The sequence below is a fragment of the Mastacembelus armatus genome, chromosome 16 (genome assembly GCF_900324485.2).
Source record: "Mastacembelus armatus chromosome 16, fMasArm1.2, whole genome shotgun sequence".
In the NCBI taxonomy this organism is placed as follows: domain Eukaryota; kingdom Metazoa; phylum Chordata; class Actinopteri; order Synbranchiformes; family Mastacembelidae; genus Mastacembelus; species Mastacembelus armatus.
The window spans coordinates 10,273,858-10,298,244 of record NC_046648.1 but is presented as its reverse complement, the minus strand read 5'-3'; the positions used below and the strand labels follow the sequence as shown (position 1 = coordinate 10,298,244).

General features: G+C 38.4%; 1 protein-coding gene across 2 annotated transcripts in view; it reads left to right on the top strand.

Moving 5' to 3' along the window:
- The window catches only part of cdk14 (cyclin dependent kinase 14), a 150,662-nt gene that overhangs the window by 63,498 nt on the left and 62,777 nt on the right, over positions 1 to 24,387 (top strand). For both annotated transcript variants that reach the window (XM_026293778.2, XM_026293780.1), the window contains 3 exons: positions 2,272 to 2,395; positions 15,650 to 15,770; positions 20,259 to 20,352. In XM_026293778.2, the coding sequence (XP_026149563.1) occupies positions 2,272 to 2,395; positions 15,650 to 15,770; positions 20,259 to 20,352 (339 nt within the window). The remainder of the gene's footprint in view (positions 1 to 2,271; positions 2,396 to 15,649; positions 15,771 to 20,258; positions 20,353 to 24,387) is intronic.

Here is a 24,387-nt window from a genome sequence, read left to right as displayed (position 1 = left end):
TAGACATCGAAGAAACAACAGAAACTGCTAAACTTTTTAAAAAGAAAAAGGAAGCAGAAGTGAATTTGCACGTTTGAGTTCCATTTTCATTTTAATAAATCACAATAAAACCCCCCTCTTTTTAAATTGTTGTATTAAGGGTGCAAACAAAGTCTCACCTATACAGTCTGGCCAACAGTTCAAAACTAAAACTATTTAATTCAAATTGAATGAAGCATATTATAGAAACTGAAACCATAGAATCTTTGACTTTTTGCTTGAGAAATGAAAACTATTAGTAATTCATTTTCTGTCAGTACTTAAATTGAGTAAAAATATTTCACTTCTCCCCCACATAACTGTGTTGTACAGGAAGAAAATGATGATTTTTATGCTTCAGATCTTCATTACATTATCATGTATCATCCATGTGCAACAAATGTTATGTTGAGATTCCTGAAATGTGTATTTTCTACCTTTACCCACAAATCATTATATTATGCTTTTCTTCTTTCCTATTTGTCTCTGTTACTTTCTTCTATCTTTATCTTCCTGGTCACACTGGTGAATAATTGGCATGATTATACCTTAGACTGCAGGGTTTCTTTCAATACATTTAACCAGATGGCCATCTCATGGTCAGTTTTTCTAGCTGAGTGAACTTGTCTGGAAAGCAGATGCTTGATGTGTCAGCAAGCCAAATGTTAATGACGAAGTCTTTTCTGCTTGTAGAAAGAATGGAGACTTAAACCTCCTTTTTTCTTTAAAATGTGCAGGAGCTGAAAAGTTAGTAGTATTATTAATATTGTCAATGACACTGATAAAGCGAATATAAAACTTCAAATCCTGAGGCTGCTCTTAGAAAAGCATTTTTCCTTAAACATTAGAATTCAAATGGTCTTAAGATGTCTCCGGCTGAAGCCAAACAGAAAAAGAAGAGTTTAGTGTTTGAGTTGACTGAAGAGAACAAAATAATGTTTTGTTTTTTTTTTCATTACAATTTAGTTGCATTTCTAACAAGGCAAAGGCTTTTGAGAAGCGTGTTTGATATACATGAGTAAACATACATTTCCCATGCTAATTTTCTGCACTGAAGTTCATTTCTCGCTCACCAAAATATAGGAATAGTAAACTGTTGACCCAGTGACTCCAGATGCCAAACAGAGTCTGTCTCTGATTGGACTCCACGGTGCTTCAGTCTGCTTAATTGGCTGAGACTGTGATATGGAGTGAGCCTGGAGAAATGAGAGGGGAATGCTGGAATTAGAATAAAATTGAACGCTGAATCTTGCACGCTTCATTATTTGTTGATAGACATGCTGCGGGGGGGCTCAGGAACTGCCACATCTCAGCAGCAAAAGAAATATGTTTCATGTACCTCTGACTTTGTGGATATTCCTTTTCAAAATCTCTTCAGGCAGGTGGAGAGGCTGTGTTTAAATTCAGCTATAAAAATGTACATTTAAATACTATCTTTATTTATTTGACCTGTCAGCAAAAGTGGATTCATGCATTTTTATGAGTATTTATTATGAATGACTTTACCCTTATTATATTTGTCAGTATAGTCCTTGGCGTAAAAATTGTTATCCTTTTACAGAATTAAAGTAAATCATTTGATCACTAAGTATAATTTTTCTTTAATCAGATAATCTTGTTGTTTAATATTGTTGGTGTTAGTGGAGTGAACACAGTTCAATCAACACAAAAATCCAACACCTCGCATAGACTGGACTAGAAACAGTGATGGACAACAAATATTGGGTAACAAATGAAAATGCTTACCAAACACAATGGCTCAAGGTCTGGTGATTTGTATGTTGTCTATAAACTGGCTACAGTCTGGCCCTGCTCTTATCAATTGCTTTATCACCTTTCACAGAAAATAAAAAGCTCCATATTAAATCCATATTAAATTAATTAAATTTGAACATTTTTGTACACAAGAACTTTATTTTATTACAAAAATATTATAGACAGGGAAAATCTAATTTACTACTTGTTTTTACTCTGAAAAAGTGGTGTGGCTGTTCATACCGCAAGAAGCTTACAGGTTGTGGGGCTTTATTTGTCATGTATTTATTTGATTAATGTTTAAATAGTCAATGGCTTTGATCTTGATCAAAGATGCTGCTGATTTTGATCTGGCCATGATAGTTACTGAGATGTGATATGGAAATTATCCAGAGTGTGATAGAAAAATACGTCATTGTCACCAGATCTCTCTTTGCCATGCTGGTATTTTGCATAGAAACACGTCAATGAGTCTTTTTGTTCACTCATATTTTCCAGCTGTTCCTATTCCAGTTACTGAGAGGCCTGTCCTACATTCACCAGAGGTACATCCTTCACCGTGATCTTAAACCACAAAACCTGCTTATCAGCGACACTGGAGAGCTCAAACTAGCCGACTTCGGTGAGTAGGATGGGCAGTGATGCTCTTTTTGTGTGTCTGGTACATGTGTGTCTATGACATAATCCTGATGTTTCCTAAATATTCCCTCCTTTCTCTGTTGTAACACAATGACACACTTACTTGAAGTAAATTATGAATGGGATTCGGATGTATTGATGATCCTGATCCTGATCCTGATCCTGATCCTGATGTTCAGCCTGAGTCGGTCCTGCGTCAGTCAGTGTTTGTCACTCAGCAGATAAAATCATATAGTTTGTTTATGTCCATATTTCAGTCTAAGTTTTCAGATTTAGCTGCTGCCGTCTTTCACAAAAAGTTTTTGTTAAAACATTTAATGTATGCAACTGCCACCGGCGACTGTTGATGTCAATTAAGTGTTACCCGAGGGAGACGAAGGAGAAGCTAGAATAGGCATGATGTTGCAGGATCTACAATGATGCGTTCTGACAGGATCATCTGCTGCCAGACTCTGCGGTTGTCACAGAGAGTCAAGTGTGTCCCTGCCCTTATGCTACATTCACATCGCAGGCCTTAATCAATTCAGTCAGATCTTCTAGTGTTAAAGGTTTACATTCATGTTTGTATGTTAAGTGACATGTATCCAGTTCTGCCATGCATGTTCAGGTTTAACAGAAATGGGAGCCATGTGAATCCAATCACACAATTTACTTAAAAGCTCTAAAGCTGCTTGTTGCAGTATGTGCCTATAAATGCACAACAGATTTGAAATGCCCTGGTCTCTCAACTGACCCCTGCTGCTGTTGTTGCTCTCCACCATGTTTATATTGACTGGTCTGTAAGGGCATTGCACTGAATGATGATGACAAGCCATATGTGCAGAGGAGCTAGAAAACCCACAGGATCATTTTGAGCCGACTGTTCTGACAGTGCTTGCAGACTCACACATACAAATTTGATCTAGGACGTGACATGCAAGTGGCCCAGATCGAACCTGGAAACATCTGATTTGATTTGTTTACACACCTGCAACTCTAATTTGGGTCACGTGAGCAGGTAATATGAACGGAGCCTCACTCATATACAGACATTTTAACCAGAATCCACACAAATCTGCAGTTATTTCTATAAAAAGTCCCCTTTCGCCATTGTCATGTTGGAATGTCCAAGTGTGTCCTGTGTGCAGCGTCCGGGCTGAAGAGTGTAAATTGCCCTCCAGTATTTTCTGATAACATGCTGCATTAATCTTGCCATCAATTTTGACCAACTTCCCTGTGCCACTATAGCTCACACACCCCCAAAAGATCAGAAAGCCACCTCCATGCTCACAGTAGGGATGGTGTGCTTTTCATCATAAGCCTTGTTGACTCCTCTCCAAACATAGCATTTATGGTTGTGACCATAAAGTTCAATTTTGGTCTCATCACTCCAAATGACTTTTTTGAGGCTCGTCTAGGTGTTGTTTGGCATATTGTAAGCGGGCTCTTTTGTGGCATTGGCGCAATAATGGCTTTCTTCTAGCAACTCGACCATGCAGCCCAATTTTCTTGAAGTGCCTCCCTACTGTGCATCTTGAAGCAGCCACATCACTTTTCTGTAGAGAAGTCTGTATGTCAGCTGAAGTTATATGTGGGTTTTTCTTTGCATCCTTAACAATTTTCCTGGCAGTTAGGGCTGAATTTTTTTTTTTTTTGGTCTACCTGAACGTGGCTTGGTATCAACAGAACCTTTCATTTCCCACTTCTTTATCAGAGTTTGAACACTACTGATTGGCGTTCTCAAATCTTTAGATATCTTTTTATATCCTCTTCCTATTATATAAAGTTCAACTACCTTCTCTTGCAGGTCCTTTGACAGTTCTGTTGCTTTCCTCATGGCTCAGAATTCAGCAAAGGCAGTGCAGCAGAGACTCACTGACTTTTTATACACAGACCATAATTACAAGCAAACAGGTCACAGATGTGGACAGTTTATTAGCCATTTAAACTTTTATGTGTCAACTTGTGTGTACATGTACACTGTATTATCAGGTCAAAACCTCAAAGGTATGTAAACTTATGAGCACAACTGTATATGTTATATATGTATAGTGTATAAGTACAGTATTCAGACCCCCTTCATTTTTTATCAGTTTTGTTATTTTGCACCATTGTTTAAATTCATATGTTATGAAGTTACTATACACTCTAAACACACACTTTCAGCTCGTGGTCATTTTGACTGGTTGACTGAGATGAGTCTATTTTACCACTGTCTGTGCCTGATGCATAATGTGCATAATATCTATCAGTAGAAATAGATTGTTGTAGTAGTATTGATTCTGAATCGATCATTGATCAGTTTGTTATTTCAAGGAAGCACAGTTTTGAGCAGCCAGTTATCACAGTAAAATATGTTTATAGATTCACTGCTAGAGCTGTGTTTTATCTGCATTAACAGTGTCTATATGTGGCTATGGATTTACTTTGTCCTTGAAAAACTGAAAAACGTCACTAAGAGTTGATCATTTTTCCTCCTCTGAGACTGATACCCTGGTACAGGGCAACATCTGCCACCATGGAAAAACTTTATGCATCTCCATGTGCAGCACCAGATTCCCCCCTCCGCCGGTAATGCAAAGTTCTTCTTTCAATTGAGAGAGTAAATTTTGCTTGACTGCATTTCGACAATCACCCATCCCTTTTTCCTAAAACATTCCTCTGCAAATAAACTGCAAATATAGATATGTTTTGTATCAAACCTATTCGATTGTTTCATTATATTCTTTTTGAATGAATGACGTTTTACCTTCTTTACAGAAACAGTAACACTCTACAAACTACAGGGAAGGTTTGGCAGAGGTGAACAGGGATGCTTTCCCTTAGAGCTGCACTCCGTGGTTGAAAGGGTTGTTTTTGCTGCAAGACTCTGCATGTAATAAACCTTAAATTTAAATCAATAAATTTAAGCTACAGTCAGAAAACTGACTTTTGTGCTGGTGGATCAGATATTTCAGCAGAACAAAGTGGCTGGAAACATTTTGCTGACATGTATCAACATATTGCAGTTTCAGTTTGTACATGTATAGGCTACACAGTAGTATCACCAGTGTTAAATCCACACTAAACTGTGTTAATATGTGGACAGGTGAAATATATATAAACCTTTTATACCTTTTAGTTATTAAATTAAAACTCTTTATTTAACGCTGGCGATTTCACTGTAAAGGGATGTCATTTTTTATGTGCCAGTGTTTAGTGTACTTCCCTACAGAAGGAAAATGAAGCTGGAGGATTTCATTTGATGTAAATGCAGGCGTCAAAAGTTATTCACACCTTTTCATGTGGAAAGCCATCTCCATGGCAACATATCCTTCTCCAGTACCTTTCTGATGATTTTTTTTTTTTTTTTTCGAGTATGATTTATCGTGAGGGAAAAGGATATAAACATACAATATAGTATTTGATAGACTGAGTGACAGACAGTTGTAGCTGCAGCGGTAACTAGTTACTAGTTACTAGTCATATTAAACGTCTTTGCAGTATTTTTATTTTACACTGCCAAAAACAGTCATGTTCTGGCAGACAGGTGAGAGACCCTATTGACTGGAAAACTGAAAGTGTTTAACTTACCAATTGTACATGACCAATACAGTGACTCACTGTGGTGCAGACCCCTGGGCCCAACAACCAATGGGGAAAAACCAAAACACTACAGCCTAAACTGAACTGAACACCAGTTGGGGCACATAAGAGTCTGTGTCTGCCAGTGTGTGAGCCTGAGAGAGGGAAGCATAGCCAACTGTGTCTATAGTGAACAAAATGCTGCTCATATTGGTGAATATCCGCTATGCACTTCCTGTAGCACATCAATGCATGCACTAGACAAAGAAGATGATTAGCCGCCTCCTCCTTGGATGCATGACAATGGGGGACAAATTCTTCCATAGTGATCAAACTAGATCTGAATGAGCTGATATGCACCTTGGCATGTAAGCAGGATTAGGGTGCACTATAGCTGCAAGGAAATCTTCACTTAATTGCAGATCGGGTGGGGATGCTCACTTATATGTAGGAAAAACTAAAGAGATGCAAAAATTGCATTCATCCTCCCATCTATGTCAAAGCCTAGAAAGTGCATGTGTATTATGCAAAGAATTAGAATGTTCAACATTGGTGGTGAGGACATCTTGGCTGGCCTCACACCTTCGAAGTACAGCTTCAAGGTCAAGACTTGAACTAGGGTTCAGGCTAGAATCAGAAAGAACTACGTGTGTGTGTGCGTGTGTGTGTGTGTATGTATGTGTTTGATTAGGAAACACTCTTGAAATGGCACGATAAAGCTGGGATCTGTGCTCAGTAAATACTGCCTACATGGCCAGTCTGGCATCCTGGGGGATGCAGGCAGACCACCACAATCCAGCCTTCTGTTTGTCTGTCCATCGCTCCATCCATTCATTGTCTTTAGGCCAACACCCATTTTCCTTATGCCTTATGCCCCTGCTTCCCCTCCCATGCATCTCATCCACTCCCCCCCTTTCCCCTCCATCCCTCTATCCACACAGATGGGAGGGGAAGGTGGGTGGCAGCTACATCAATAATGCAAACCTTGTATTAGTGCAGAAACATTACTGCAAGGGAAATGAGAAGCAGAAAATAATGGACAAAATACCAAATGAGCAAGGATGAAAATCCTTGGCCTGTTAGTCTGTCGCTGTGTTCATCAACAAGCATGCACAGAACACAGAATCAGCCTTTGCCTAAAGGATGCCAGATGAGGAAGGTGAAGGCTGCTTGAGTGTGTGTGTGTTTTCGCATGTGTGGCAGCCAGGGCTCCCTGTGGTCCTGGGCCTTGGCAACAGAAATACTAACGGCCAACAGCTGAGGCCCGTGGCACTGGTTGAGGGAGAAAGAGGCAGAGTGTCGACAAAAGAAAGACTGAGACACACAATGAGAGGTGTCTGAGTACACAGTGGGGATAATAGTTGAGGGATGGCTTTAATGATGAAATGCATTGAGATAAAGATGATAAGGATAAGCTGGCAAATTAAAGTAATGGTACAGGGCTGGCAGCAGCAGTGGACATGAGTGGGTTAGCACACCTAAATTTGCTTCTTGCCCACTCAATCAAAAGTTGATATTTCCCCCCAACCTAAAGCCCCACCCCAGCACAGACTATTTTTTACCACTCGCCTCACACTTTTAGCTCACCGTGTTGAGGCTCCACACTGACTGTTCTTAAAAGTTTACCATCTCTGCTTGTATTTGCTGTGCAACAGCTAATGAAAGCTCAAAGTCTAACCGACATTTTGGTGATATATTCTAGCCCCCTGTCATTTCACTGTGTCTTAAAAAAATGAGGAATTTAGCGATCTTGGCCCATAGGAAATTCCTAACAAAAAGAATTAAAGAATTTCTAAGGATTTTGCCAAAGCAAACAGGAGACTAATGCTGTAGACAGATGGATGGATGGACAGGGCAATAACTAGATAAAAAATGAAAGAAAAGAAACTAATATTAAACTAATCAATTGTACATATAGATTTTCTGGTTGCTGCTAAATAATGTAGTGAGAAAAAAATATATAATTTCCAAAAAGTTTTATATGATGCTCTGATTCTGCTGCTCATTAGGAAGTGAGAAAAAAAAGCTAAAGCTGATTTTGTTTTCTTCCCTGTAGATTTTTTTTTAACTAAGCTGATCCTTTATGGAGCTTTATGTTAAAATATGGATAGTGGTTTTCAGTTTTCAAAGTTTGAAAAGTTTTCAAACTTCTTTTATTTATTTATTTATTTTTGGCTGTGGGAAGAACTGGATTAGGTGTTGAGACACTATCACTAATTGCCCACCTTATTTTTTTGTGCCAGCCCACACTAATATAATTGGCTGGAACTGGCTCTAGAAGTTGAATATTAGTTGAAATGGTAGTTAAAATAAAACGTGTCTGTTTTTGCTCTTTGTTCTCTTTCATGCTCAGGACATATTTTCCCTTGGCAGTGGGGCATTGATTCATCAGTTTGTCCATCCAACTTTATGGTACAGAGTAAAATACTGAATTAACTAGTTGTTTACACCAGTTTTTAGTATTTCAACCTTCAGGGTTTTAATATTTTAAATAACTATGGTTTTCGCTGCATTCCTGTTGAGGGTTTTAATGAATGTTTCAATATCTGGAGGCCGCCAGCAGTCCTTTAGAGTTTTTAGTGTTGTATCGGTGCACTCTCTGTTTTTCTGCTTTTAAAGATTCAGATTTTATGTTTGACGAGCAGCTGGGCAGAGCTGACACAGCAGTGAGGACAGATTTCTGATCAGTCACTGTGCACTATGTGCCTGCTGGAGTTGATCCAGATGCTGCCTTCTGCTCCTCTTGGGTTTATTCACTTTTTAATGAGCTGCACAAGCAACCTCCACATAAATGACGCTTTGAGGAGCCCACATTTTTCAAGTAATTGAGGTCAACTTAGGCGGTGTATGGGGGGTAATTTTGTATTGTTTGTGTGTTGGAACTGTATTTCATGCATTTCTTACACCAACAATATCTGGCAAAATCTCAGTTCCACCAGTTGCATCCAAGTTTCCCTCATTTGTGTTGTTTCCTTGCATCTTTAGAGGAAGAGTAGTCCTGCTCACGTAAGATGCAAGGAAATGAAGGACAAAGGAAGGTTTTAAAATGGATGAGACATCCCTTTCTTGATGCTTAATGGGCAATGTCCAATCACAAACTGATTTGCAATAAAGGGGCTTGTCAAACTGTAACAGACTTGCACAGAGGACACACTCATGTATCCTCAGTTATAGCTCCTTCAGGCAGTCTCCTCGCCCCTCACATCATCACTCCTTCAGAGCAGAAAAAATGAGTTGTCTTTCATCATGGACCACCCAAATGACTTCTGGGTCGACTGAGGACCAATTTAAATTTGGGAATTGAGATTCACCCATAGATTTATTAGAGCTAGTAGTCTGAAGTTAGCAGAATGGATTAGAATGTACCTACTATTATTTATAATTTACATTACAGCTAATAATTGTGCTAATCACTCTGTAATGTGAAATAAATTCAAATGCAGTCCTTCTACAGTTTCTGATTTGCATTCATATCTGTGCAATATAAAACTACACATGTATACAATGCTATACACAAGATGTTTCACAATAATCTATCAGTGAAGCATTGCTGCTGATAACATACCAAGAAATGCAGCAATACACCAACAATGTCAGAAAAGAAGAAGAAAGCTAGCAAACATGGATCTAAATAATGAAAATATTCAAAAATGTAGTTTTGCAAAGAAACAAACTTGTGCTTATTTACAGAATACCTCACACCTTTAGGGCTTAACCGTACACCAGTCCGAACCCTCATTTGAATTATTTGACAGATCGGGACACAATTTAAAAAAAAAAAAAAAAAAATCTTTGTGGTTGTATTAGCAGTAAATTTGGAGTTCTTTGCTTTCAGGAGATGTCACTGACTTAATCTTATTGATGATCTCCACAGGGAATTTTATCAAGATTAACTAAATCAACATTAATTACAGCAATGTTATAATTATTGTAAATTTTAATCACAACTGAGCTATCTCTTGTGTATATAAATATATATTTTTATTTCATGAGTAAAATCATGTAGGATGTAATCATTGCAGCAAGTTCAGCACCTTGTAGTTGTAAAGTTGTAGTAGTAATATGTTATTGTGATTTTCATCTAACCTCTTGGAGCCATATCATATATAAGTGCTGGCAACAACTACACTATGTCTTCACACACAAAACAACTTTAGCCTCAAAACTTTCTAGTAGCAAGCCTCTAATAATAGAAGTGAATGTAACAGCAGATGAGCATCACTTATCGCCTTCAGAGCCTAATGAGAGAGTGAATGTGCCCCCATTTGGAATGAACCAGCAGAATGGCTGCTTGTGTTTGCACTCAAACAAAACTCAACTTTAACCTTGAGGCCACCTGGCCCAGACATTGACCGTCTGTGCAGGTCTGTCTGGGACCTTCACAGCAATAGTGACAGCCCAGGTATTTTCCTAGTCAGTTGTTTGTATTCACTCAAATTTTAAAGTGGCTGAGCTGTGAAGAGGGCAGGTCTGTCATTCAGTGCATTGATTGGTTGGCCCTGAATGAAATATCTTAGCAATTACAAGATAGATTGCTGTGAACAATTGTTCCCATATGCTGTATTTTTATGATTTTGACAGTGACTGTATTTTTATTTATTGATTAATAATTAATTATATTCTGGTTTATAAAAACTCATAAAGTTGCAACAATGTTTCTCATAACCTAAGGTGATTTATTCATGTAGCCTGTTTTATTCAACCCTTGCGAAACACCAGCGCCAAATCTCCAACTGCAACTACAGAGGTCTGTGGGACTGATGCACAAAGATCAAGCACCCCAAGCATTAGATTACACTAAACTGGGGAATAGTTTTTAGTATATAGTTTAGTATAATATATAGTATTATTCCCATCAGTGAGCACAGCTGATGTCTGTGTTTATTTTCTGTGGCTGTGCTGTAAAGTAACAGCTGCTGAGATAATGATGTGTGAGGAGTGAAGCAATGTGACAATGGAGCGGGAGGAATGTTGCACACATCCGGAGCAGTCTGTTTTGCCTCTCCCCAGTGTGCTGTTTCACCCTGTCTCCCACTGTCTCACCACAGTGCCAGGGCAGAAGTGTCGGTGCTGGAGTGTGTGCACAAAACTGGGATGTGGATTTTTGGATGTTGCAGATGGTCTTTTGACAGTGGTTAGATAAGATAAATTAAAGCTACAGATTCTACAGTGTGTCTCTTTCCAAATCTGGGACCTGGCGAAAATAACATGCAGGGTTTCACAAACCAGCAGAAAACACATTGTTTTTTAGTGTGTGTGTGTGTGTGTGTGTATGTGATGACCTGACTGGCTTCACCTGCCTGCTATAATGCTGAGCTCATTACAGTCCACTTTGTGTTGGAAATTGATCTGGACTAATGGCAAGTGGTGCACGCACACACACAAACACACACTCATGCTGACATGAAAAAACTTAAAGAACTTAAATATTCACACATTTTTCTATTAATATATGGACCTAATTATGTGTGCTTAATTTCACAAATGTTAAGGACATAGAACTATTCAGTGTCTTAATTTGTTTACCTATATGTGGCCTAATAAAGCATGTTTCAAGTTTCCAAAGATTAGAGCACTTAAGGTGGCGTGCATTATTAGTGAATATTGAAAACATACCTGAAAAGTTTGAGGAATAACTAGATAACATTCTTTCCAAGAGTTTGATGAGCAGATTGATATCGATCTCACATCTGTGTTGTATGAAGCATGAAGCATGACTACAGAAAATAATGCATTTTACCATCATGCAAATGAACCAAAATGAACTTAGAAGTTGTTTGTGTTTTCCTCTGTGGAATGAAGAGTATTTTTAATAGCTCCTGGCAGAACACCGTACATCTCCCAATCTGCTGCATGTTAGAGGAGGAGGAGAAGCAGGCAGAAGCTACAAACTGCCGTTAAAATCTGAATGAACTTCAAAAGAACAGTGGGCTGTTTGCCCTGGGGACAGAAACTTATTTTAGTCCCTTTCTCTATACTTGCTCATCCTGTCTTCCTCCTGCTTCTAGCCCACCTCCTCCACAATATCCACATGCACTATATTGTATGACCCTCTGTGTAGAGTGCCACATGCTGATGTATAATTTACCAGTGGCCTTCATCCCAGTAGCTACCTTGACAGGATAACAGGTCAGCTGTTGAACTACAGCAGATCAAGATGGCTAAAGGTCTGCATGTGTTGTGTGCTTTTGTGTGTGTATATGAACCTATAGGTCAGGTCTTTGAGGCAGTAACCCCCTCTGCAGTCAGGTTTTGAGAGGGAAGGTCAGAGTATAATGACACGTCCACACCACCATCATGTTACTGCCAACGTACCTACTGAACAAGATGATCCAAATGTCAAAGCACAGGACAGCCACCAGTCAAACCAGTATCACTTGTGCTTCTTACTTTCTAAGTGGGATTTCAACCAATAGTGTATGTCTGTCTGCCCAGAAACCCTAACATCCAACATCTATGCCTAAAGCAGAACAGCATTTACAAACAGACAGAACTGATTTGGTACAGTCTCATCTGTAAATGAAAACATTAAATTGAAGTGATGAACAAATTGTAGCACATAGTGAGCTGGTGGCAAACTAGACTCCTACAATTATTTTGTGAGGAGCAACATGGGGGGAGAAACTGTAAATTAAGGTCTTGCTGATTACACAAGTTTCATGTTTGAGATGAATTTACTTTGTCTGCTTTATTATTTAGTTTCTGATCTTGTAGACAAAGCTCAGAATTATTATTATTAATTGTCAGTGGAGTTGTACTTTTTAATATTAGGAATGCACTAACCCTGCTGAGTATCACATTAAATTCAACAAATAAATGATAGTGTTTACATTATTTTTTAAATTCTAACAAAATATTAAACCCAACAATGAATATATCCTACTAATGTGTGCGGGTGTTTAGCCACTATGCAGTTAAAGATTTATATCTCCCACATAGCTATTTCTATATTGATGTAAATCTTCTCACATTAAAGCTGAGACTCTTTAGTGTAGTATCCTTGATTTTATTTCTAATTAACTGTGCTGAAGCACAGAGCACTGTAGAACAAAAACATACAAATGTTTACAATCTGATCACAAATTATATGTGACATCATTTTTGTGGATAAAAACAAACATAATTGCAAAGGAAAAGAACACACAAAGGGTGACTGATAGACACCTATTAGTATTTGCAAATGTAAATTAGCTACAGTAGTTATGGAAGGTACTATATAAGTTAAGGGGGTCATAAAGCCAAATCTGGTGGTATATCTTGACCAATTCACATCCATGAATAGTACAAATTATGATATATCACTGTCAGCCTGAATGGGGTATTATTTTCTGGGTATGGAGTCCTGCTGGGAAATGTAAGTGATTTGCAGACAAACCACCTTGTAATACTTCCTCCAGACTCTCCAGACATGCTTTGTTCTTTTTACTCTGTACTATACCTCTCCATTTTACACGCCAACCTCCTACTATGCACTTTCTTTTATGATGAGTAGATGTTGTCTCCGCTTACACCCCCGCACCTCCTCCTCCTGTGCACACACACACACACGACACATGCAGTGGAAATGATAGCCTCTCTGCGTGAGCAGCCTGATGTAGTTTGTTGTACTTTATATCAGTGTGTGGAAATTACAGTTCTCGGCCTTGACAAATGCTGGCTGAAACTCCTTTCTTCTGTGGGTGTTCCAACACAAGGAAATGTTAAATACTCCCTCCCTCATCTCATTTATTCTCCCCTCTGCCCTTCTTCCTCCAGCACACAGGGGCAGGAAGTCCTTTTTTACCAAGCTAAATGTTTTAATTAAGCCCTCCAACCATTTGGGAAGAGAAAAAGAGGTAATGCCATCAGCCTCATTAACGCTTGCTGCATCTGCATTCTGCTCTAACATTAGCTGTCATGGTAGTACTGGCACCAGATACTTAACTAACCTGGGTTTATATCCCTGCATACGGTAGATAAAGAGAAGGGTTTGAATAATTTGGAGATGTTCGTGCCCTTATAGAAGAAGATTTTCGAATTCAGTACATTTTATGTCTATACATATATTATCCTCAGTGATCAAACATATTCCAACATATAAATACCCAGTGATTGATTCAAGAGAAACAGATATTTTGGTCCCTCGGGTTCATCTGACTGATATTTATCACACGGTTTCTCACTCACCTCAGAGGTCTTTCATTATAATTTATATTCTGAAAGGCAATCTCAGATTTGACGTGGTTCGGCGTGCAGATGTCAGTCATAGTTTACAATATGATGTCTTCAGTGACTGCAGCACAGTGACAACATGCAAGGATTTAATAAGGCGACATTTAGACCAACAGCTTCTTCATTAAGCAAACATCAAACATCCAGCTGTGGTTCAGCATGGTTTTGTCTCCTATAGGAGAATTCACATCCCATTAAACCTTTATAGTTTAGGTAATTCCAAAAGCTTTATTACTGCTGCTCAGAAATTATATAAGTGACCAGATTTCATTGAAATTTGCTGTAGAGCAAAGAAAAGGAAATAAAATGAGTATGTGACTACTTATTATGCGGATGAGGATAATAAAATTAAAGGTGCCATTTAGTGACCAAGATTATTATCTGTAATATGTAGGTACTGCAGTGAAACTACTTCAAATCATGTTTCCAGTAATGGAAAAAGCATTCTCTGATGCAACATTAGTACCAGTAGCATATTAGTGCAAAACCATCAGTTTCCACAAAACCTATATGTGAACCAGCATGGATGGATTACTGAATGGGCTGACTGGGCATAGGCCCAAAACTCCAAGATGTCAGGGGGGGTCTTGGAGCTCACCTCCAATATACCCCAGAAAGAGAAAAAAAATGGCTGAAATGAGATGCAAAGCTATCGCAAAGAGATGCAAAAACATTATAAATATTTTTTTGGAGAAAGTGTCATTTATCCCACTTAAAGAAATTCACAGACATGCCAAAGAGCGATGAGGCTGTTTCAGTGGTTCGACACATTAAGAAAACACTTTGTTGGTTTCCGTGAATTTTTCTCTCTGATGGCATGGGTGTATTTCAGGACAACCAAGTCAAGTTTCATCAGTCTCACGTTGTGAAAGAGTGGCTCTTGGAGCACAAGGAATCATTTTCACACCTGAACTGGCCATCACAGAGTCCTGACCTTCACCCCAATGAGAGTCAATAAAATGGGATGTGCTAGCAAACGCTTTATTAAGTAGTTTGACTCTCCTGTCATCAGTACAAGGTGTCGGCCAGAAAATAATGCAACTCTAATTAAATGTTGAAATATCGCATAAAGCTGTCAAAACAATGCCAGCATCAGGCAGTCTGATGGATTTTGTACACTGTACACAGGAACATAAACACAACTAGTATCTGTAGCTTTAATACATGTGAATGTTAAATAGTGCTAACATAGCGGCTGCTGGCTAGCATTACATTCCAACATTCCATTCAACAGTTTTATAGCCTCTGTTTTCCAGTACTGTTCCCTAATTCTTTCTGACGCAATAATCCAATTTTCCTGCTTAGGACATTAAAATCTGATCTTGTTCAGCACATATTCTACATATTGTTTACTATACAGTACAACTGGGTGTCAGTCTGTTGGCTGCTACTCTCCAGTTGTCTGCTTTGCTTTCAGAAGCTCAGTACAGGTCATTCAATGATAATGCTTTCTGTGTCTGTGTGGTTGTGTTGCTTCCCTCAGGCCTGGCCAGGGCCAAGTCAGTCCCCAGCCATACCTACTCCAATGAAGTGGTGACCCTGTGGTACCGTCCTCCAGATGTCCTGCTGGGATCCACAGACTACTCCACCTGCTTGGATATGTGGTGGGTACTCCTAAACCACTGACCCTGAGATTCCCAAAGTCTCATTAAGATATAGATCTGTTTCTTCCAGAGGGAACTCAGAAAATATATCACGATGTAGACAAAAACCAATTAAAGTTCACTCATGTGCAGCTTATACCCTGAGGGTGTGATCCTTGCAGTATGCTGTAGATTGTTCATGTACAAATCTCTGTTGTGTATCTTAGTTTCTTCTATCTATTTTATGTGTCCTTGGTTATCCTTCACCTCCTGCACACCCCCACCCATACCAGTCATCCCCACCCCAACACTCATTATAGAGCCGAGACTGGAAGCACAAACAGACTGCGCATTCACATATATTACACACACAGATGGAGCTACTGCAGATATATATGAAACAACTAGGCTGTCCAAAACAATACGTGATTCACATTTGATAGGACCCTCACTGTAGCTTGACTTTGATTAGATAAACAATAGGCACTTTAACACACATTCTCCAGCATTCATATAGTAATAATATAGCATTGCTACTGTATACATGAAATGTCACTCAATACCTGAACCTCAACAAGCTGTTGGTGTGCCTGCACTATGCTGTAGAGCACATAGCTATACCTGTAACATTCAGCATAGTAATTTAATCCTGATTCTCATGCGCTCCATTAGCCAGTATCCCAGATCATACCAGATGTAGGAGTTTCCAATTTAGATTTGGATTCGGTATTGAATTACTACTTTTCTATTTGAACTGCCAATGGCAAAATGCATTTTTTTAATTACACGATGAAATTGCACATTGAATTACCAGTTGGAAAATGAAAACTGCCATTTAAATAAACAGTCCAAAAAACCCCCATAGTGCACTTGCCTTTCCAGGCACCGACATGGTGTCATACATGGTAGTGCTTCTATAAATCCCACTGAGCATAAAAACACAGACATGCTGAGAAGTTGTATATAGGACAAAAATAAGCGTCTTCATTTTGGCTGACTTACACATTCAATAATTAGCTATAGATTTTCTGATAACACTAAAACCTTCTCCTCTTACACATAACACATGACCCCTGTGGTTTAACTTTCACATCACCCTTGCTCACTGAAAATAGCATGAATTCAAATATTGTTTTTTGCATTAATGTAAATTACATATTTTTTTTTAGAATAGATGTGATATTACGTACACTGTAGTAGTGTAAAACTGGTCAGCACTTCGCTTATTGGTGACCATACCTGATACTGAAGCCTTCAACATGTTGGAGAAACTCTGAAGTATGTTTACACCACTTCAAATATTAATTAATTATGACTAAACAAGACAAGAACAAGAACATATTCTCAAAACAATCATGATACACAAATAAATTACAAAATGCATTAAGATTTAATTTTGAATACTGAGACAATATTTTCCAGAATTTAAATATTTGACGTCATGAAATGTATTCAGTTTATTTTTTTACATTTTGTAAAGCTACATTTTTTAAATAAAGTTGAAGAGAGTTGCAGAAAATGCTTGAACAGGAAAACTGACTATTTTCCACCTATTATTCCTTGCCTGTGAATTTTCTATCCAACAGTTCTGGTGTTGGTGTATGCATCAAGCCGCACTGGCCTTCTATGTTGACAGTCAGTCAACTGGGATGTTCTACTAACAGCAGCTGGATTGTGCTGAGTCCAATTAAAGTGCAGTTGGAGCTTTGGGGAGGCAAAGGGGCAGTATGTCTGCTTCAAGGGTATTTGCAAGAGGGCAAATCCAGAGGGTCTTGTTCCATCCGACTGAGTGTCACCCTGCAATACATACACATAGGCTACAGGATACACTCACCCCTTTCTCACTTAGGAAGCAGTCTTCCATGAAGAAGTATCTCTTGCAGGACCAAAAGGGCATACAGATCTGTCTTCCTACCATGAGAATCCATCACAGTAGCATACAGGTCACAGGCTACCATCTGTACGGAAGAAGGATGTGACTGAAGACAGATGAGGAACTTCTATTTTCACCTGCCTTAACACTTCACTGAGCTGGTGCTGCCACATGTTTATCAGTCAGAACCAACACTGAAATCAGCAGAGTATTTAGTTAGTTACTGTATGGTAGACTGCACTTCAAAACATCTCCATCTAGAATACACCTGCCTCTCAGTACTGCCTGACTTTCTTTTGACCCTTGGGCTGTGAAAAGATTATCAACTATGATGGAAGTAAATCCAGGACCTAATTCTTCTACCCCTTACATTGTCTGATATGTCATACTTTGATAAATACATTGTCAACGAGTACGTTGTCAGTAAATCATAGAAGCCTACATAAGATAGTTGTAGATCGGTTTTGATCAATGTCTATGACAGCCAATAAGCAGCAAGAAATTAAGTTGATCAAGTTACATTTGAGGTCATTTAAACAGACTGTCTCTCTTGCTGTCATACTTACTATGGCCACTAGAAGTGACCTAATTAAAGCACATTTCTATGATATGCCCCTTCTGGCCTACAGGCAGCTGCTGTGTGCCCCAACTAAGATAACAGCTGATAATACAATGTCAGCATTCAAATCAATTAGCTTCAGTTGCCTTGTGTGAGTCACTCTGCCCCAAGCTAAGTTCTTTATACTGGGGACTAAATATTTAAAAGCACCTAACAAATGTATAGTTTCAGTTGTAAAAAAAAAAAAAAAAAGGCTCAGTATTTTCCTAAAGCATAGTATAGTAGTTTTTATCAGCTGTTACTCCAAGCAGAAATAATGTAGTAGTTCATGTGATGGGGACCTCGGATACGAGTTAAAATACACTGGGTGCTCTGTGGTGCTTACCCATCACCATTATCATATCAACCTCCTACCACCCTTTTTGCATTTGTGTGTTCCCTTGCCACCACCAAGGACAGTATACATAGCAGCTTCATGAAATGCTCATGAGTGCTCACATACAGGGATACATGGCCCAAATCAACATCACAGAGTAGGAAGATATATCAGGCTTTGTATGCACACATTCAATATCTGATAATGTACATTCATAGTTTCTTTCAGATTTCTTTATTGAATTTGCTGATAAACAAATAGACTGGTAGAGATGCTTTACCCTGTTTACCAGTACCTGCACATTTTGGAAGGTTTTAATGCAGAAAATTGAGAAATTCTTTGTCACAGCTGCTCAAGGACAGAGGGACACAGCAGCACTTCAACAACTTCATCTATCCATGTACAGTATCCAGCAGCATGAGCTAATGATTTTCCACTCAGGCAAGCTTGGCTTTCATATGAAAGAAAAGAGGAAAACAATCACGGTGTGGATCTAGAGTGCACACCAGGACAAGTGTTTTTGGAACTTCAGGAATCACATTTTGAAAGGTTAAGATAAATTATGAAATTAAGTATATTTTTCTGCACTATCCAAGAATAGCCAGATTTACAGTAATAAATAAGTGAATGCCTAGAGTTTGAAACAATAACTCATGGAGACAGATTATTTTGTTAAGATGGAGCTGTTAGCGATGTTAAACCCTCAGATATATTTATTGTTTGTGCGCAGCAGAGGCTTTCTTGTCGTGTCACACGTCTCCTCTCAGCCAGGCCTCCTGCCACTGGGAGAGTCCATTAACTGTGTATTTACTGAGGCTAATTTTCTGTGTGTTAAAACCCGAGGAGTGCAGCTGGCCTCAGGGACTGACTTATTTACTGAGCTGTTACAGTCCCAGCACCTCCAACACTGTTTAATTAAAGGTAAAATGCAATGTGAACTGAGCCAGAAGTTGCATTAAGTAATATATTGGTATAATATTATCAGAAGTAAAATTGTTAAAACCTTTAATGGGATTCAGATTCAGACAGATTTTGTTTATGCATGTTCCTGTTCACTAAAGTTTTGCAATCGTGTTGCTGTTGCCAGGGACCAATGTCATCATTCAGTATCAGGTTTTAACCACATCAAGCCATATGTATGATTGGACTGGCAACAATCTGCTAGAAATATAAATACACACCCCAGCTAGCGGAGCTTTTCTGTGTATTCTTGTAGAAACACTCGCTGCTCAGGTTGCATGCGATGTGTCATGTGATGGATGGACCATTTGCATTGACAGCAGGCTTTGGTAATGGTTAAATGGAAAGAATGTAGGAATTTTAAGAGATGAATTTCTCGTAACCTCTCTCTCTCGCTCGCGCCATTGCGCGCCCTCTCTCACTCTTTGCTTTGCTGGTATTTTTTTTTTGCTCAGAGACGGGCTGTGCACTGAGCCAGAAAGTGAATCTGTCAGGAAACAACAGCACTCTGACAAATGAGCTCTGACAACAGTTTACACATGCACGTGTATGCACACGCACACACACACGCACACCCTCTTTCATTCTGTTCTGCTATTGAACTGGTCATTTAATGTCAAACAGTCTTTAAGAAGAAAAAAATTACTAGCAACTTAGAGTAATGATGAAATAATTTTAGCTCTGATGCTGTTTTTTTTTTTTTGAAAGGGGGCCTTAATAATGTATCATTCTCTCTTTAAGGGGAGTGGGCTGCATTTTTATTGAGATGATCCAAGGAGTGGCTGCCTTTCCTGGGATGAAGGACATCCAGGACCAGCTGGAGAGGATATTCCTGGTGAGTCACTGATGCTGCAGTGTCTAAGTGTGATTAATGTGTTCTACATCCATTGGAGAAAACCTCCTACTCTGCAGCCTACATCACTATTGGTGGTGGGTTGAAAGGCAAGGGATCCTACAACAGGAATGCACTGCCGACTTTAGGTTTTGATAAAGATTTAAATACATTATATAATGCCTACATTTCAAAATTGATACTGAACAATACATTACAGTATTGGAAACTAATACTTGTTATCTTAGCAAATACAAGCAGCCATGCAAGAACTCTGCTGTAAACACAGTTTGCAAGGTGCAATTTTGTCCCTCTCATTGATTGTTCAGTGGTATCAACACCCAATCTGTTTGTGAGCCTGTCTTTAGCACATGCTGACTTTCAATAATGGCTGTTTTCCTGATGTCTTCTGACTTTTTGCATGGCACAATACAGAGGCATCGCTTACATTACCAGCCAGTCATACATTCACCAATGTTCAAAAGTGGTCTCATAAAGATGTCTACATTTTGACAAAGAGAAGGTGTCACAGCTGATTTGCTCGTCTGCTCTGCTCCACGTTCTCACCTCTATTGATGTTTGAAAAATGTGCCCTTGAAAAGATGTCTTGTTTTTGAGCCTGTTCTGAACATTGAATATTGAACCTGTACCAACTAATATGAGATTAACACAATCCATCCATTGTTGGCTGGGTAGGGTAAAAACACAATAATAACATAAGCAAAACTATAACTTAAATCCAGAAATAGCTTATCAAAGATTATGTAAATATAACATGAAGTCTCCTCAAGTAAAATTCTGATTTATTCTTTAGCGCTTTTGAAATGTATCTCAGTTTCTCAGTTCTGTCTGCTATGAAAATAGGGAAAGCACTCAGGGCACAAGTGCAAATGTGAGATGTATTGAAGTTTAGTATCCAGCTTCAAGTAGGAATGTGGGGGAGAAATTACAGTGTTTGTCTTTGATAACATTTCTTTTTCAAAATGAAAATGAGTTTCTTAAATGGGCCATGTACACATACCATCTTATACAAATTTGACATAAGACATAGTGGAATAGGAAAGAGGTTTCTCTGTTTTGCCTCTATAGGATCAGTGTGCTTCTAATATTCAAGTGTTCTTTCAACATGAAACACACTTTTTAGTGAGGTAGTTCCTGCTGTTTGCTATCCATTCAAGTCTTTTTCTGTCCAGTTACACCTCAAAGAGCAGCAGATCTGCAATGTAGCTCCTAAACTCCCATAAAAGCTGGCATGTAAAGTGTAAGATTTACATTTTAGTCACTTTTACTTAAAATGAGACCTATGATGTGAAAAGATCTGACATCCACATAATCAAAGAAATAAAAAGTCTGTGTGTTAATCACAGTTCAGTAATAAATCCGAATGACCTGCAAGACTTCTTTCCTCTATTTAACAAACTGGGAAGCAGTAGCTTCTGATCTGGTTCAGAAGTAGTCTCACACCAGAGCTGCGAGCTTCGGAAGAGTCAGCATAAATATAAGATGAAGAAACTCGATGTATGAGCGCCCTCCTTACTGCTTCTCCCTTATTTATATCCCAATTAGGTTTCATTTTGAGACAAGACTCATTATGTAAAACCCTGTAGTCTGCAACAGTGTTGTGTGTGCTGTGTTTCTCTGTGTACAGTGACACAACAGAAAAAAGTCTTATGCTTAAACTGGCAAAATGAGGTTTTAAGTTCTCTAAGCAGTACTGCTGACCAGGTGTATTCATACTGTATTTGGCTAATCTGTTTCAAACTGGAATGTTCATCAGGATAACATATCATGTCACAGAACATCTATTATCTGAGGAAACACGATGAAACCTTGGATTTGCAGCAGAAATACCATGTTGGTAATATCTTTACATTAGATGCCTGGCATAAATATTTTAAAATGAAGTGGGGTCTCATAAACCCTGTAATCACCTGATCTGCCATCGCTCATAATTTCATCCACAATCTCTTAATTGAAGCAGGCTGTAGAACTGCAGACATAATGGATTAATATGCATAGGCTAGAAGGGCCTGAATAATTAATCTAGAAGATTACAGAGATGAGACTGTGAAAGGGGTTCAGCCAAGGAAGAAGTCAAATATGGAGACAAAGCATGTTCACTGCTGTCTGGCCTCTGGGCTGAAGGCCAGAGATATGTATTTGAGAATAGATGGATTTTGGATGAAATAATGAGGAGAGGTGGAGGAAGCCCTGTAGGCAGGAGATCACTCATGAAACTTAGAAACCTAGCAGGAAGAGAGAGATGAAGGAAAATACTTCTTATTGATTGTCTATTATGCCGGAAGGGAAAAGAGGGTCCTCCTGCACACATCTGCAGAAGGGTTGAGCCTACAGTGATCCCAGCTTCCCCCCTCAGACAAAACTACATGATAGGACGAGAGAGGAAAGAGACCCGACTTGGCCAGACTGATGATGAGGCTCAGCTGCACACTGCTGCCCTACACAGGCTTTTCAGTTTGGTTAGAATCTTTTTTCTTTTTTTTTTAAATTTCCTGGCAGCATCTTGGAGGCCCTCTGGAGAATTATGTATGCAAATAATGTCTAGAGACAGGCTGAAAAAGAGCCTGGATATCTTAAGTGTAACTGATGACCCATTCAGTTGAAGTAGAATTTAAATGTCAAATACAGATTTGGTTTAATGGCATGACTAGTTAGCTACATTAAACCAAGTATGTACTTGCTATTCCATGTAGCAGGATGATTGGCAGCAATTCATAGAAGTTAAAGCAACCAATACAATAAATAAATATTTGTGCAGCACACTTCAAAACACATTTAAAAGGGGCTTGATGTAAAAAACACAATAAAGGTAGATGAAATATAAAATATAACATTTAAAACAAGAAAAAAATTGAAACAATTCCTAAGATATATGCGAGTTAAAACAAAAAAGACTGCAGTTACTGTTGTAGCAATGTGGGACTAATTTAAATTTCTCTGGTGGTTCCCAACCTAGGGGTCGGCCCACGCTTAAGGGTAACAAGACAAATGACAAAGATATATATATTCTAATGTTCTGACCTTTCTCTTATTTTTGTTTGTATGTGTAATATATGTTAATTTTGCCTTTTTGACTCCATTTAAATGATTCACATTGCATGCCTTAATGCTCAAGGTTTTTTGTTTTGTTTTGTTTTGTTTCGTCAGATCCAATCCTTTTGATTCTGTTGATACGTCACAGCAGTGTCATCTGTGCAATGGTCACATCACCAAATTTCTTCAAATTCTTCAGATTTGGATTTAGGTGGCTTCCTTATATAATGTGAATCTATGTTTTCTTATGTAAATATAATTTTTTTTATGTAACTAGTAAAACTCTGGCAAGTAAATACAGCAAAGTAAAAAGAAAGGCAATGATAAGCAAAAATAACCAGCTATTATGTGCAAAGTAAATGCATAGTATATTGTCACAATAACAATATACAGTATGTGTGCAGTGTGTAGTGCAGTAGGTTATATACAGTAGTGTAAATTAGGCACTAAAAGTATTTTATGAATGTTATGAATGGATTTTATTTATCAGTTGGCTTCATACTAAGTGCAGTAAAGAGAAAAAAAAAACTAAAGCAAATCAAAAAACTTTCGTGTGACTACCCTAAAGCAGCAGCAGTTTTTCTCAGTACACTAGCTGACATTTTTTTTCACATTAGTTCACAGTTTTTCAAGGTACTTGGCAGGTGTTTGGCACATGCTGGATTTAGACTCTTTTGCCTTTTTCATGGACTCTCAGACTGACTCACATATATATACTACCATATATAGTGGGAGAGTAGAAACTTCCTAATCTTACGTACTAGTGGCATTCACAAGCAACTAGTATAAATATTAAAAAAAGAAAATTCTTCTTGATAAGTGTCAAATAAAATACTAATTAAAACCAGCCATTTAAAAGTCATTACAAACTATTTCATTTTGGGACAGTCACATACAGATTCAAGTCTTCATGAATTTATATCCCATTAACTTTCTTTTCAGCTATGTTTTAATGACACCTTTATTGAAATGTACCTTTGTTTA